The sequence below is a fragment of the Staurois parvus genome, unplaced genomic scaffold, assembly GCF_062004578.1.
Source record: "Staurois parvus isolate SC_StPar_1 unplaced genomic scaffold, SC_StPar_1.0 ptg000576l, whole genome shotgun sequence".
NCBI lineage: Eukaryota > Metazoa > Chordata > Amphibia > Anura > Ranidae > Staurois > Staurois parvus.
Window position 1 is genome coordinate 3,298,096 of NW_028318372.1, and position 15,138 is coordinate 3,313,233.

The 15,138-nt window shown below is 46.3% G+C and overlaps 1 protein-coding gene across 1 annotated transcript in view; it reads left to right on the forward strand.

Moving 5' to 3' along the window:
- The window catches only part of LOC149450282 (protein lifeguard 1-like), a 35,492-nt gene extending 20,828 nt beyond the window's left edge, over nucleotides 1-14,664 (forward strand). The window contains exons 6-10 of the mRNA XM_089692131.1: nucleotides 8,037-8,074; nucleotides 8,994-9,081; nucleotides 11,856-11,945; nucleotides 12,990-13,037; nucleotides 13,979-14,664. Coding sequence (XP_089548257.1) covers nucleotides 8,037-8,074; nucleotides 8,994-9,081; nucleotides 11,856-11,945; nucleotides 12,990-13,037; nucleotides 13,979-14,128 — 414 coding nt within the window. The 3' untranslated portion in view covers nucleotides 14,129-14,664. The remainder of the gene's footprint in view (nucleotides 1-8,036; nucleotides 8,075-8,993; nucleotides 9,082-11,855; nucleotides 11,946-12,989; nucleotides 13,038-13,978) is intronic.
- The last annotated feature ends 474 nt before the right edge of the window (nucleotides 14,665-15,138 follow it).

Genomic DNA, 15,138 nt, shown 5'->3' on the forward strand with positions numbered 1-15,138 from the left:
CGGACCATGCGTACAGCTGTTCTTCCAACAGAAGCCAGTCAAAGGAACAGCTTTTTTCGAAGGGACATGCTGGAAACCAGCATCCGATCTGGGTTCTCAGCCAATGGTTGTGAGCGCTGATTAGTGTGTTCTGTCAGGGAGGGGGGTGGGGTCCATGCAACTAAATCCAGCATCCTGCCATTCTGATTTCTGAAAACCTTGATTGAACATAACCATTCATGGAAATTGCTCCCATTAAATAGTGTGCAGCAACAACCCTGAAGAAGGGGGAGTCTATTCCCCTGAAATGCTTTTCTTGATGTACGTGTTGCTACTTTTTCATAGACGTCTATGAACCATACTGTGAGGGACCGCCGAGCGGCACCACTAGCACTCCACTGGTCAGGCGTGCCCAGAGCGCGGAGTCTAAGCCCCAGGGTACTTGTTCACCAGGGCCCCTGATGGTGGGGATGGACTTGTAGTACCCCGAGACCAGGTCGCCTCTACTGAGCACACCTGTCAGTGGTAGGGGTGTTCGCCAGGGGTTCCAACCAGGGAGAGCCAGATGTGAGGAGGTCGGGTGAGCCCGATGGGATGGATGGATGGATGGCTGAGCAAGTGCGTAGTCAGACAGGCCGAGTCGGTAAGGTAGAGGACGGTAAGGTACAAGGGAGCAGGCAGAGAATCGTCGGGTCACACGCCAGGTCAGCAACAGGAGATCAGATCTAATAAGGGGCATCCAGGGAGAGAGGTCAGGCAAGCAGGGGTCTGGGCAGGAGAAGTCAGCAAGGTCAAGAGCAATCCGGGTCAATAACTTACTAGGCACAGGTACAGGAACACAGGAAGCAGGTAAGACCAGAAGGCAACGAAATGACAGCTCAGGGACCTTTAAATATCCCGCCCTGCGCTGCCATTGGTGCCCAGCGGGCGGCCGCGGCTTCTACTGCGCATGCGCGAGCTCGAACGCCGCGGCCGACCCGGACCTAGTGCCCGTGTACTAGGTGGAGCAGTGCGCCTGCGCCGGGACCATCGCGGCAGGGATCGAGGAGATCCCTGACATTGCCCCCCCCCTACGGGCAACCTCCGGATGCCCACCCGATCTCTCCACCACGGGTGATCACAAAGAAACCACCGGACAAGCCTAGGTGCATGGACATTATGGGCTGGTTCCCACGAATTGTCCTCAGGGCCGTAGCCCTTCCACTTGATGAGAAATTGGGTCTGGCCCCCCCTTCGTCGGCACTTCAAGATTGCCTCCACCTCGAATTCTTCTTCCTCTTCAACTGTTACGGCCTCCGGGGGCCTGGATTCTCGTTCCGGGAAGGCATCAGGGACTACTGGTTTCAACAGGGACACGTGGAAGACAGGGTGGATCTTGAGTGTCTCAGGGAGAACAAGTTCATAGGCCACCTCATTGACCATCCGTTTGATGCAGAAAGGGCCTATAAATTTAGGTCCCAACTTTTTTGACGGGCAGAGCATCCTCAAGTTAGACGTAGCCAGCCAAACCTTCTCTCCGGGCTGCAAAACCAGATCCCCTCTTCGCTTCCTATTAAAAGCCCTCTTGTAGTCTTCTTGGGCTTGACGGATGGCTTCCTGTAGTTTCTTATTGTTGGAGGTGAAGAAGGTCAGTGCATCCTGTGTCGCTGGAATCGGGCATTCCGGGACTAAGTCCGGGAGGAAGACAGGATGAAACCCATAGTTGGCGAAGAACGGGGACTGCCCAGTTGCTGAATGGCAAGCGTTGTTGTACGCGAATTCTGCCAAAGGGAGGAGTGGTACCCAGTCGTCCTGAGAGAATGATGTGTAGCATCGCAGGTACTGCTCCAGGGTCTGATTGGTCCTTTCGGTCTGGCCATTGGTCTGAGGGTGAAATGCCGAGGAAAGGGACAGCTTGATATCCAGGGCTTTGCACAACGCCCTCCAAAACCGCGAGGTAAACTGCACCCCTCGGTCCGAGACGATGTCTTCGGGAACCCCATGCAGTCTAACGATCTCTCGAATAAAGACTTGGGCTGTCTCGGCTGCTGATGGAGTCTTCCGTAAAGGGATGAAATGGGCCATCTTGGATAAGCGGTCCACGACCACGAGAATTGCTGTGTGGTCCAGTGAAGGTGGAAGCTCGACTATGAAGTCCATAGAGATTTTCTGCCAGGGCCGTTCAGGGATGGGCAATGGACGTAACAGGCCCCACGCCTTATTTCTTGAAGGCTTGTTCCGCTGGCAGATGGCACAGGAGCCCACGTAGTTCTTACAATCCTTGGCCATGTCCGGCCACCAGAAGGAACGTCGGAGAAGTTCCAGGGTCTTGACCGGCCCAAAATGTCCTGCCAGTGGATGGTCATGGCAATGTCCCAAGACTAAGGTTCGGGCATCCTCCGGCACCACAATCCGGTCCTCCCTCCATAGGAGTCCCTCCTTGTTCTGGAGGGGGGCCCCATCGGAGGTAGACATCGCTGTGGACGCTCTCAGGATCTCGGAGCGAAGGTTTGTCTGAAGGGCCAAGAAATTTCCTGCAGGAAGAATAGTGTCAGGTACTGGGATCTCCTTGGTGTCCTCGTACATGCGCGACAACGCGTCAGGCTTCGTGTTTTTCGAGCCGGGCCTGTATGTGATGTGGAACTGGAACCTCGAGAAAAACAATGCCCATCTTGCTTGTCGTGGACGTAGACATTTGGCCGTCTTCAGATATTCCAGGTTCTTGTGGTCCGTGAATATCAGGATGGGATGGGAGGCACCTTCCAGCAGGTACCTCCATTCTTCTAAAGCGGTTTTGATAGCCAGTAGCTCGCGATCCCCAATGTCGTAGTTCCTCTCTGCAGGGGTAAGTTTCCGTGAGAAAAATGCTACTGGGTGAAGTAATTCCTTGGCGCCCTTCCGCTGGGAAAGGATGGAGCCAACTGCGTTTTCTGATGCATCTACTTCTAAGATGTAGGGCAGGGAGGCGTCGGGATGACCCAGAATGGGTGCCGAGGTAAATAACCTTTTTAGTGCTTCAAAAGCTTCCTGTGCCTCGGGCGTCTATCTGAATCGTGTCCCAAGCTTAGTTAACTGAGTGATGGGGGAGACCAGACCCGAGAAGTTCTTGATGAACTTCCGGTAGAAATTTGCGAACCCAATGAAATGTTGGACACTTTTCCTGTCCGTGGGTTCAGGCCAATCTAGGATCGCTGAGACCTTCTGAGGGTCCATTGCGACCCCCGTGGTGGAGATAATCAGACCCAGAAATGTAACGCTAGCCTGTTCAAAGCAGCATTTCTCTGCTTTAGCGTACAACCCGTGCTGCCGCAACCGCCCCAACACCTTTGTTACATGTACCCTGTGCTCCCCCAGGGAGGATGAGAAAATCAAAATGTCGTCTAAGTAGACGATGACAAAGATGTCCAGGAAGTCCCTAAAGATGTCGTTTACAAAGTGCTGGAAGGTGGCTGGCGCATTGCACAACCCGAACGGCATGACCAGGTATTCAAAATGGCCGAAACGGGTGCGGAAGGCCGTCTTCCACTCATCCCCCTCCCTTATGCGAACCAAATTGTAGGCTCCCCTTAAGTCCAGCTTGGTAAAAACTACTGCAGCTTTTAAGCTCTGGAATAATTCAGGTACCAGTGGTAATGGGTAACGGTTTTTAATGGTGACCCTATTCAGCTCCCGATAGTCAATGCATGGCCTCAAAGTCTTGTCCTTCTTTTCTACAAAGAAGATCCCTGCACCTGCCGGGGAAGTGGAAGGACGGATGAATCCCTTTCGGAGGCTGTCCTCAATATAGTCCTTCAGGGCCCCTAATTCTAGCTCAGAAAGGGGAAAAATTCGCCCGAACGGAATTTCAGAACCGGGCAACAGATCAATAGGACAGTCATATGGGCGGTGGGGGGGTAGAGCATCTGCTCCCCGTTCACTGAACACATCAAGAAACTTATGATAGGCTGCAGGAATCACTTGTTTTAGGCTGTCATCCCCTTCAGAGCACAGGAGGACCTGGGGGACCTCCGGGCCCGAAGTTCGACACAGTTCCCGACAATATGGGGAAGGGAACGAGACAACCCCAGTCTCCCAGTCAATTTGGGGGTTATGGGCCCGCAACCAAGGGAGCCCCAGAATGACTGGGAAAAGGGGTGATGCAATAGCATCCAGGCGGAGGAGTTCCCGGTGCTGACCGGCAATGGAAGTCACAATGGAAGGGGTCTCCTGGTTAACAACTCCTGACTTTATCCGGGAACCATCAGCCAAAAAGATGTGAAACCCCTTCTCCTTTGGGCGGAGGGGGATACCCTGCTGGTGAGCAAAATTGATATCCACAAAACAGCTGCATGCCCCCGAATCAACTATGGCCGTCACCTCCACGGTCCTTTCTGAAAGCTGAAAGGAGAGGGGAACAACTAAGTACTGGGACGGATTCATATTGCCAACAGATAAAGAAGATGAGGTGAACTTACTCAGTTTCTGCGGGCAGGAACGCACCATGTGACCAGCTTCGCCGCAGTACAGGCACAGATTCTGGGAGCGTCTGCGCTGGCGTTCCTCAGGCGATAGTTTAGGCCGAGCCAGGCCTAGCTGCATGGGTTAGGGAGCATCTTCAAACGGCAGGTTCTGGATGCTTGGCCTAGTATGTTGACTGGATCCCTGAAATGACCCCCAGGGATTTCCGCGACCCTGACCAGACCTCTCCAATCTGCGCTCCCGTAGCCTACGGTCGATTTTAATGGTGAGTGCAATCAAGTCCTCTAATGTCTCGGGCACCTCCACCCGGGCGAGCTCGTCTTTCAGGGCCTCAGAAAGGCCCATACGGAACTGGTGCAAAAGTGCGAACTCGTTCCAACGGGTGTCACCCATCCAGCGCCTAAAGTCAGAGGCATATTCCTCAGCCGCACGCCGACCTTGTCGGAGTGCGTATAGTGTGGCCTCGGCCGAGGCCGCCCGTTGTGGGTCATCATATAAGATGGCCATGGCGTTAAAGAAGCTGTCGACCGTAACCAGGTGAGGGTCATTGTTTTCCCTTAGTCGGTGGGCCCAGTCTTGGGGTTCACCCTGCAACAGGGAGACAACAAACCCCACTTTCACCGATTCTGTCAAAAAGGTCCGTGGCTGCAGTTCAAAATAGAGCAGACAGGAGTCCCGGAATGACCGAAAGCGTGTGCGATCCCCATGGAAGCGCTCGGGTAAGGGTACTCGGGGTTCCGCCATAGGGAGTGATGTGGGAGGCCCAGGAGCCGGCTCGTGGGCTGCTGCGACCGGTGGTGCGGGAACCGGGGCCTGTGAAACAGGAACAGATATGGTGCAGGCCTGAAACCGATTCTCGATCTGCAGACATCTGTCCTGTAATGTGTTTACTGCTTGCGTCAGGGTGGCCAGGTGCCTGCAAACCTCGTCCAACGGGGAGAGTCCTCCTCGAGGCTCAGTCATGGCCTTCTGGTACTGTGAGGGACCGCCGAGCGGCACCACTAGCACTCCACTGGTCAGGCGTGCCCAGAGCGCGGAGTCTAAGCCCCAGGGTACTTGTTCACCAGGGCCCCTGATGGTGGGGATGGACTTGTAGTACCCCGAGACCAGGTCGCCTCTACTGAGCACACCTGTCAGTGGTAGGGGTGTTCGCCAGGGGTTCCAACCAGGGAGAGCCAGATGTGAGGAGGTCGGGTGAGCCCGATGGGATGGATGGATGGCTGAGCAAGTGCGTAGTCAGACAGGCCGAGTCGGTAAGGTAGAGGATGGTAAGGTACAAGGGAGCAGGCAGAGAATCGTCGGGTCACACGCCAGGTCAGCAACAGGAGATCAGATCTAATAAGGGGCATCCAGGGAGAGAGGTCAGGCAAGCAGGGGTCTGGGCAGGAGAAGTCAGCAAGGTCAAGAGCAATCCGGGTCAATAACTTACTAGGCACAGGTACAGGAACACAGGAAGCAGGTAAGACCAGAAGGCAACGAAATGACAGCTCAGGGACCTTTAAATATCCCGCCCTGCGCTGCCATTGGTGCCCAGCGGGCGGCCGCGGCTTCTACTGCGCATGCGCGAGCTCGAACGCCGCGGCCGGCCCGGACCTAGTGCCCGTGTACTAGGTGGAGCAGTGCGCCTGCGCCGGGACCATCGCGGCAGGGATCGAGGAGATCCCTGACACATACTTCAGAAGTTGCATTTCTCTGGACACTGAGTGCTCCTTTGTTCTCATCCACGTCTACATGCTGAAACGACCATAAGGTCGCACAGAAAAAAAGGCAGCAGCCTAATCCCAAGAGGGCCCATCACCACCATCAATCACTGGGCACTATCCACCAGAAGGAATTCCTTCCTTTTTGCCCACACGAATACTTATCTCTGTCCCATCCGCTGTATACACTGCCAAATTGCACTAAAATCAGAAAAAAAACCATATAGTGTAGTATGTTCAAACTTTTTGTATAAATATGCAATAAATTATTGTGCTCACTTCATAAGTGAAAAAAAAATGCCACAGACTCTTCACCATGTGATACCCCAAGCGATCCACCTTCTTTTCTATGTACTCTTACCTTCAATAGAAAAATTCTTTGCATCAATATATATCTTAAGGTGTATGTCTCTTCAAAAACCTGTCACATAAGTATCCTCTTCTTCCAAAAATTTGCTCCCAAAAAGATAAAAAATTACATAGTGTGATGTCTTAAAAACTCAAAACCTCCACGAGTAAAACATGAAATAAGCTATCTCACCATACGTGCAGATTCCAACCACCATCTGTGCTCCACACCTCCCCCTTCAGGCCATGCACCTTACCAAACTATAGTAATAAACACGCATGTCCAATGTCTCCACAAAATTCCCCATTTTTTAATACTTTCCAGTTCCTTCTAGCTGTTCCACCTCGCCACAGGCTCCCGATAAATCGAATTGAAACATAGGGACTATAGTGCAGAAGTATGTAAAAAGATTTATTTACCTTCAGACTCTGCTTACATTAAAAACGGACATGAAAAACCATTTAGAAAATGGCTGCCATGGTACTTTCAGTTTGCGTCTGATGTCACTTCTGTCCGACGCGTTTCGTCATCAATCGCCTTCTTCATAAGATAGGATGTAGACTGTTAAAAGGACTGGGGGAGATTATTGAGAAAGTTTGTATGAATAATTTTGTCAGCTCAGGGGGGCAGTTTTATTTCTGGCTGCTTGGTATTTTATACCTTTTGGCGCTGTTGGGTACTTTATACTACTACAGTGATAGCCTCTATCTTCCGGTAATGTGTCAAGCAGCTTCCCCTCTGCACACTAATCACAAAGGGTTGTTTGCTTGGCACTGCTGCCATTCACAGAAAGTCAACCCTTGAAGTCAAAATAGATCAGCTCAGATATATAGGAATAATTGCTTGAGTAGTACATAGGCAGTGATGAAGTGATCACACCCACTGTCCGCGGAATGGATGTTGGAAACTGTTTGGATGAATCATACCTGTGGATGGGCTATTATTATTATAATACAGGATTTATATAGAGCCAACAGTTTGCACAGCGATTTACAATATAAAGAGAGACAGTAAAAATACAATACAATAAAATAAAATACAAGATAGGCTCATAGGACCTTACAATCTATTAGGGTGGGTCAGGTGGTACAAAAAGGCAATAACTATGGGGGTTGAGCTGATGGAAGAATTCAAAGTTCAGTTGTTAGGTGGAGGTGGAATAGGCTTCCCTGAAGAGATGCATTTTCAGGGATCACCAAAAGGCGGACAGAGTCGAGGATAGCCAGACAGATTGAGGTAGAGAGTTCCAAAGGATGGGAGAAGCTCTGGAGAAGTCCGGGAGACAAGCATGTGAGGAAGAGACAAGCAAGCTATCTATGACCAAAGGAGGAAGAACAACATATGCCTGTATGACTAGCCGAGGCACAAGCGAAATTCCAGGGAACCCTGTAATTTGAACTTTTGACCATGTGTATGGCTGGTAACATACTAAATAAATGAGGACCTTTTGCTATATATAACATTGATTTGTACAATTTTACACAATTATTTTAATTTAGATCAAGTTAGTAAAAGACCCCAACACAACTCCAGAAAAATTAACCAACACATGCCATGTGCTTTGATTTCAGACAATATGTGAAGGATGTCTCCTAGGAACTTTTGCAGCGTAAGTTTTTTCACATCTTTGTTTCATTTGTGAAGGCTGAAATCTTACTATCTCCTTTTATTCTGGACTGTTGTGAATTTCCTTTTTTCAACACACTGCTATTATTTTGAACACAACTGTAAGTGAAACTCCACTCACTGAACCAATCTTTAGCCCATTGTCAAAGTAAGTAGGCAAGCTCACTTACCTGCCCACTATAAGTCTGGGGTTTGCCACCCCACTTGTCCTGTCTGTTTACAAGGAAACCTCTCTAACCCCAACTTGATCACTTTGATCTTCACCACTGGGCAGTTTTGATGGACCATCATGATTGGTACTCTAGGTAAGGCTCTTGCAACCTTGCCAATGATGAAACTTCATACTTGCCAGATCCCCCTGGTGCCTTCAACACTGCCCATGTCATTAGAAAGATGTGAATTGATGTTGCAGATCTCCTTCTGAGAATATTCAAGCCAAGAACAGACAGGCAAGAAGTATTTTGAGTGTCTAAGCTGGAACAAGCATTCAGAAAACTATAGAGGACAAACTCAGTATGACTTTATCTCTATCAGACTATTTAAGCCACTGGATTAGCCAAACAACTAGGATTCTCAGGAGAGTTGAGTAATGGAAGCCTTCATATTTCTATTCAGACTTTAAAAAATAGGCAACCATTGACCTCTGTCCTAGCCATACGAAAGCCTCTGAGACCAGCCACATCTCCCTTAGTTATATGGCAACTGAACCTGTTTCCTCACGTTTCCCCATTTTGAGCACTCACGCATTTCAGTTACTTCTCAACAACAAAATACCCCTTACTTAGCTACTAGCCATAAGCAAGATATTTAATTCATCTTCTATTTCAAAATGAAGTCTTCACTTGTCAGTGAAGACTGGGTGTTATTTTTTTCCCCATGATTTTGTGTTCTTTTGTTTCCAGGTTTTTTGACGCTGATGCTGTGATGTGGGCCACAGGAGCCACCATAGTTGTCTCACTGGGTCTCACCCTGTTTGCACTACAGACAAAGGTAAAAAAATTACCATAATATATGTTGAAAAATACTGAATTATCTTATCATCTGTCCCTCTACTATTTTTATGAGAGAAACAAAGTGATAAAATCAATGCCTTTAGATCAGGTCTCCAAACCTTTTAAACTAAGTTCCAGTTTACTGTCCTTCAGACTATAGGGGGGCCAGACTAACTGACGCTAGTAGGACTAGAAAATGCCCCAGCGTCAGTGGGAGTAAACAATGCCCCTGGCATCATGGTTGGTGGCAGTGGATGGAATCATGTTTTATCATTGGCTTCAGTGGAAGGAATAGTGCCCCATTAATTAGATCAGTGGGAAGAATGATATTTTATTGGGTGTCAGTAGGAGGAATTATGCCCCATTGTTGATGTCAGTGGTAGGAATGGTGCCTCATCATTAATGTCACTAGGGGGAATAGTGCCTTGTATCAGTGGGAGGAATAGTGCCCCAAGGACTATTCTACGGGTCGCAGTTTGAAGACCACTGCTTTAGATAATAAATCCAGCCAATATATATACAGTGGGGCAAAAAAGTATTTAGTCAGCCACCAATTGTGCAAGTTCTCCCAGTTAAAAAGATGAGAGAGGCCTGTAATTGGCATCATAGGTAGACCTCAACTATGAGAGACAAAATGAGAAAACAAATCCAAACAATCACATTGGCTGATTTGGAAATAATTTATTTGCAAATTATGGTGGAAAATAAGTATTTGGTCACCTACAAACAAGCAAGATTTCTGGCTCTCACAGACCTGTACCTTCTTCTTTAAGAGGCTCCTCTGTCCTGCACCCATTACCTGTATCAATGGCACCTGTTTGAACTTGTTATCTGTATAAAAGACACCTGTCCACAACCTCAAACAGTCACATTCCAAACTCCACTATGGTGAAGACCAAAGAGCTGTCGAAGGATACCAGAAACAAAATTGTAGACCTGCACCAGGCTGGGAAGACTGAATCTGCAATAGGCAAGCAGCTTGGTGTGAACAAATCAACTGTGGGAGCAAGAATTAGAAAATGGAAGACATACAAGACCACTGATAATCTCCCTCGATCTGGGGCTCCACGCAAAATCTCACCCCATGGGGTCAAAATGATCACAAGAACGGTGAGCAAAAATCCCAGGACCACACGGAGGGACCTAGTGATGACCTGCAGAGAGCTGGGACCAACGTAACAAAGGCTACCATCAGTAACACACTACGCCGCCAGGGACTCAGATCCTGCAGTGTCAGATGTGTCCCCCTGCTTAAGCCAGTACATGTCCGGGCCCGTCTGAAGTTTGCTAGAGAGCATTTGGATGATCCAGAAGAGGATTGGGAGAATGTCATATGGTCAGATGAAACCAAAATAGAACTGTTTGGTAGAAACACAACTCGTCGTGTTTGGAGGAGAGAGAATGCTGAGTTGCATCCAAAGAACACCATACCTACTGTGAAGCATGGGGGTGGCAACATCATGCTTTGGGGATGTTTCTCCGCAAAGGGACCAGGACGACTGATCCATGTACAGGACAGAATGAATGGGGCCATGTATCGTGAGATTTTGAGTGCAAACCTCCTTCCATCAGCAGGGGCATTGAAGATGAAATGTGGCTGGGTCTTCCAACATGACAATGATCCCAAACATACTGCCCGGGCAACGAAGGAGTGGCTTCGTAAGAAGCATTTCAAGGTCCTGGAGTGGCCTAGCCAGTCTCCAGATCTCAACCCCATAGAAAACCTTTGGAGGGAGTTGAAAGTCCGTGTTGCCTAGCGACAGCCCCAAAACATCACTGCTCCAGAGGAGATCTGCATGGAGGAATGGGCCAACATACCAGCAACAGTGTGGTGCCAACCTTGTGAAGACTTACAGGAAACGTTTGACCTCTGTCATTGCCAACAAAGGATATATAACAAAGTATTGAGATGAACTTTTGATATTGACCAAATACTTATTTTCCACCATAATTTGCAATAAATTCTTTCCAAATCAGCCAATGTGATTGTCTGGATTTTTTTCTAATTTTTTCCCTCATAGTTGATGTCTACCTATGATGCCAATTATAGGCCTCTCTCATCTTTTTAAGTGGGAGAACTTGCACAATTGGTGGCTGACTAAATACTTTTTTGCCCCACTGTATATACATACATACATACATACATACAGGAGCTTTAAAGTTTGGGGTTTCTTTTATTTAGCTTCAGTTATTTTTCTTTTCTTTTTGTAACTTTATTGCTATCACATAGGCAGCTGACAAGCCTGTTATGTGAAAGCACAATGTAAGTGACAAGTTCTCTTTAAGAATAGATAGCTCAGAGGATCTTCACTGATTATCCTCCTCTCTCCCCACTAACACCCACCATGGATGTCCCAGGTGCCCGAGAGGGGCAGTAGAGTTCAGGAATCATGGTGATTCAGGCCAAGGGAGCGGCATGCTAGTTCTACAAGATAGCCAACAGTCAGCTACTGAAATGCCACCGTTGCTGTCAATGCAAGCCTTACATCAGATGCAACGAAAAAGGTTAAAATAGGCACACACACCACCAGGATGGTTTTAGAAATGTGGAACATTTGTGACAATATGTGAAGTTGCAATTACATGCTTGTGAATATTTTCAGCTGTCCTTTTCCATTAAGTTTTGTTTGGGTTCATTGGTCTTTTCAATTAAATCAGTCACATTTCCGATAGAATCTGTTCATTTATTCACTCATTTTTTTGTATGTAGTTCATTGATATTGTGTGTGCTACTTGTATAGTAAGAGCTGATGTCATACTCTTTCCTTCTAGTGGGATTTTACTATCCTGTCTGGAGGTTTGATGGTTGCACTTTTGGTATTATTGTCTTTTGGGATACTGGCTGCCATCTTCAGATCATATGTAAGTAATCTCACAAATCCATGTTCATTTCTCCCTTCAGGCCATTCATATACTATAAATAAGAAAATATCAAATGTTGGAAATTTTCTTACAGCATTAAAGCAGATGTCTTCTAACAACTCCTTTTGTTCTTTTACAAAATGCCATCCAGGTTCCATGATGAAGGTGTTAAAAAGCTTACAAGGCACCAGGTCTCATCAGTATTGCCACAACATTGATCATGGAGTCTCTGCCCAAAACATTTGGGGGAGTGACTTTCAGGCATAGTTGGCCAATCAGTGGCTCTGACTGATCAGTGTTCCTCTCCATTCAGCAGATATTGGGAGTGTCAATCTGGCATCTAGAGCAGCAGTGGTCAGCTTTCGTGATATGGCACAAGTGCGGCCCTCAACATCACCAAAGGGCCACACATATAATTCAGTGAATATTCAGTATCAGAGAAAGCAGACAGACAACAGTATATAGTCAAAGACTATGGGCATGATACAAGAGATGGTCAGAGACTGAGGACATGATACAGGAGATGGTCAGAGACTGAGGACATAATACAGGAGATAGTCAGAGACTGCAGTCATGCTGCAGGAGACTGTCCAGTACTATGAATATGCTAAAGGAGGTGTTGGAGAGTGGGGCCATGCTTTAGCAGACATATTACATGAGCCTGCTAGAACCACTACTATACTAGGACAATAGGCAAATACAGATTAGTGCCTACAGGGGTCCTGAGAGCCACACAAAAAGTGCCAAAGGGCTGCATGAGGCCACCTCCAGTAGCAGGTTGGGCTCCAGGGATCTAGAGTAACCTGTAAGTTTTTTTTTTTTTTAATTTATTGCATATATTCATGGATCTAAAAATTCACTTCACAGTGGAGAGAAATCAGAGGGTTTATTTGCTCAAAAATAAGCCAGATTACTGGCTATATTGCCCAGCAAAGCAAATAAGGTGGATCCCCAACTAAATGCAATTTAATCAATTTGCACATCATAGTCACTAGTATATTGATGTGTTTGTCCTAATTCCGGCCTTTGTTTCTCTTCTTCCAGTGGTTGAGCATTGTCTATGCATGCATTGGGACATTAGTATTTGGGATGGTAAGTAATATTTTTCTTAAGTGGAGCTTATCCATCAAACTGTTACAAAGAGAAAAGAGTTGTAAAGTTCACACAAGAGGCATTGGTGGATATCTAGAGCAATTGGTAAAATTGGGAATTTTCTGACAGGGGATGCCAGGAGACTAGCATTAAAGGATAGTTTCATGTTTTGGACAAAAATAATAAATGCATTTTTTTGCAGGTAAAAAAATGTGCATTTATTATTTTTGCCCAAAGGGGCCTGTAAAGCATTGCACCAGCGATCAGTAGATCACTGATGCCATGCAGGTCTCCTGCAGACCTGTCAGAAGATCTGCTTACCGTACAGGATGTACAAGCAAGCAGATATACTGACAGGAAGCTTTAATGAACTACCACGGAGCTCCACAGCGCCGTGGTAGTTCATTGAAAACTACAAGCCCACAGCCGCTAAGGCTGTCGGAACTTGTAGGCGCTCATTCACAGAACACTGTGAATGAGTGACGTGGCGTGCGGGTGGAGCCCCACAATGCTGCGCTGTTTTCAAATCTTACAGATAGTATGGGGAGAAGTTTCCCTGTACTATCTGTCAGAGGGAATGGGGGAGGCAGCGGCTATGGGAACATGTTACATGTTCCAAAGGTGAACTTATCCTTTAAGACACGTTTAGGTAAACCATGTCAAATAGAAAGGGTGGATCTATTCAGCAGCAACATGGAAAGCAAACTAAAACATAAAAAAAACGTTAGGGTGAATGACACCCTAGGGACTGCTTTATATTATATGCTCAGGATATAGCTTCAAAAGCTGTCTGTGGCTGTAGCATATGCAAACGTTTATGATTTAAAATATTTACTTTACCACAAAAGACCTTTGCATTAACCCTAGTGAATTTTATACAACTACACTAATCTTCACATGTACATACAGTAACAACATGATTTTGTTTTCTTACTTTTCAGTACCTGGTTTTTGATACTCAGTTGATTCTTGGAGGAAAACATCGTTACACAGTGAGCCCAGAGGATTACATCTTTGCTACCCTCAACATTTATGTGGACATTATAAACCTCTTTATACTTCTTCTGTCAATTTTTGGGTTATGTCGTTGAGGTATTTTAAGATGTTCTGCTATCAGACAGAAATTATCTGAGAAGGCAGAAGAAGGACTGTTGGTGGAGCCCATTACTGTACCTTAAACAATGGCATTCAACTCATTACTGACATATCCAACTACTAAAGCAGTTTGCAACTGTTATCTACATGCAGTAGTGGGGACAATATACCCCAGGCACATGTTTATCACTATACTTTTTTTTTTCCTGATTTTTAAAGGTAAACCTGTTGTTAGGCTAAATAGTAATAGCCTAACATGAAATTTTCTATCTTCGGACTTTGAAGCTGCATTCTAGTTCCTTGGAACTGACGTCAGTGTAATTAAACAGATACTTCCTTGTCCCAAAACAAAGAGTTTGGCATGTCATGGGAGCTTTCATTGAAGGCTAACTCCAGCAAATAGCTAGATGACAGATTCCTTTTAAATTATTTATTTTTTATAGTAAGATTTTACCTAAATTTGTTGTTTTTATGTTGTAGAAATAACTGTACTAACAAACATGAAATAATAAAACAGTTTGCCACCTCACAATGCAGAGGGATGATTGCTCTTTGTGTGCATATTGAGATGTTATTTCCATCCATCCTGTATTATTGTACAAAGCCTGACCTCTGTATATTTACTACTGTTTTTTGTTTTGTTTTTCTGTGAAGGATTGAAAACCTAAAGAGGAAAAACCTGTTTGAAAAAAAAAAAAAAATAATAATAATAATACAATAGTATCTATGTATTTTATAGAATTCCATATCTTGTTATCATAGGTTTTGTGTATGAACCTTTATGCAAATGTTTTAGATATTTAAAAGTGAATTTGTGGCCAAGATATGGAAATTCAAGTTTGTATTCTTAACAAGAAGTTCATTAGCCATCCAAATAACGGGCCATACACCAAAGACCAGCCAGGTTTATTGCAAAGACAACACACTGCAGGGTGCTATCATTGCAGTAAACCTTGGCCGGAGTTGAACGTCTTTGGTGTGTGGCCCGTTATTTGGATGGTGGATT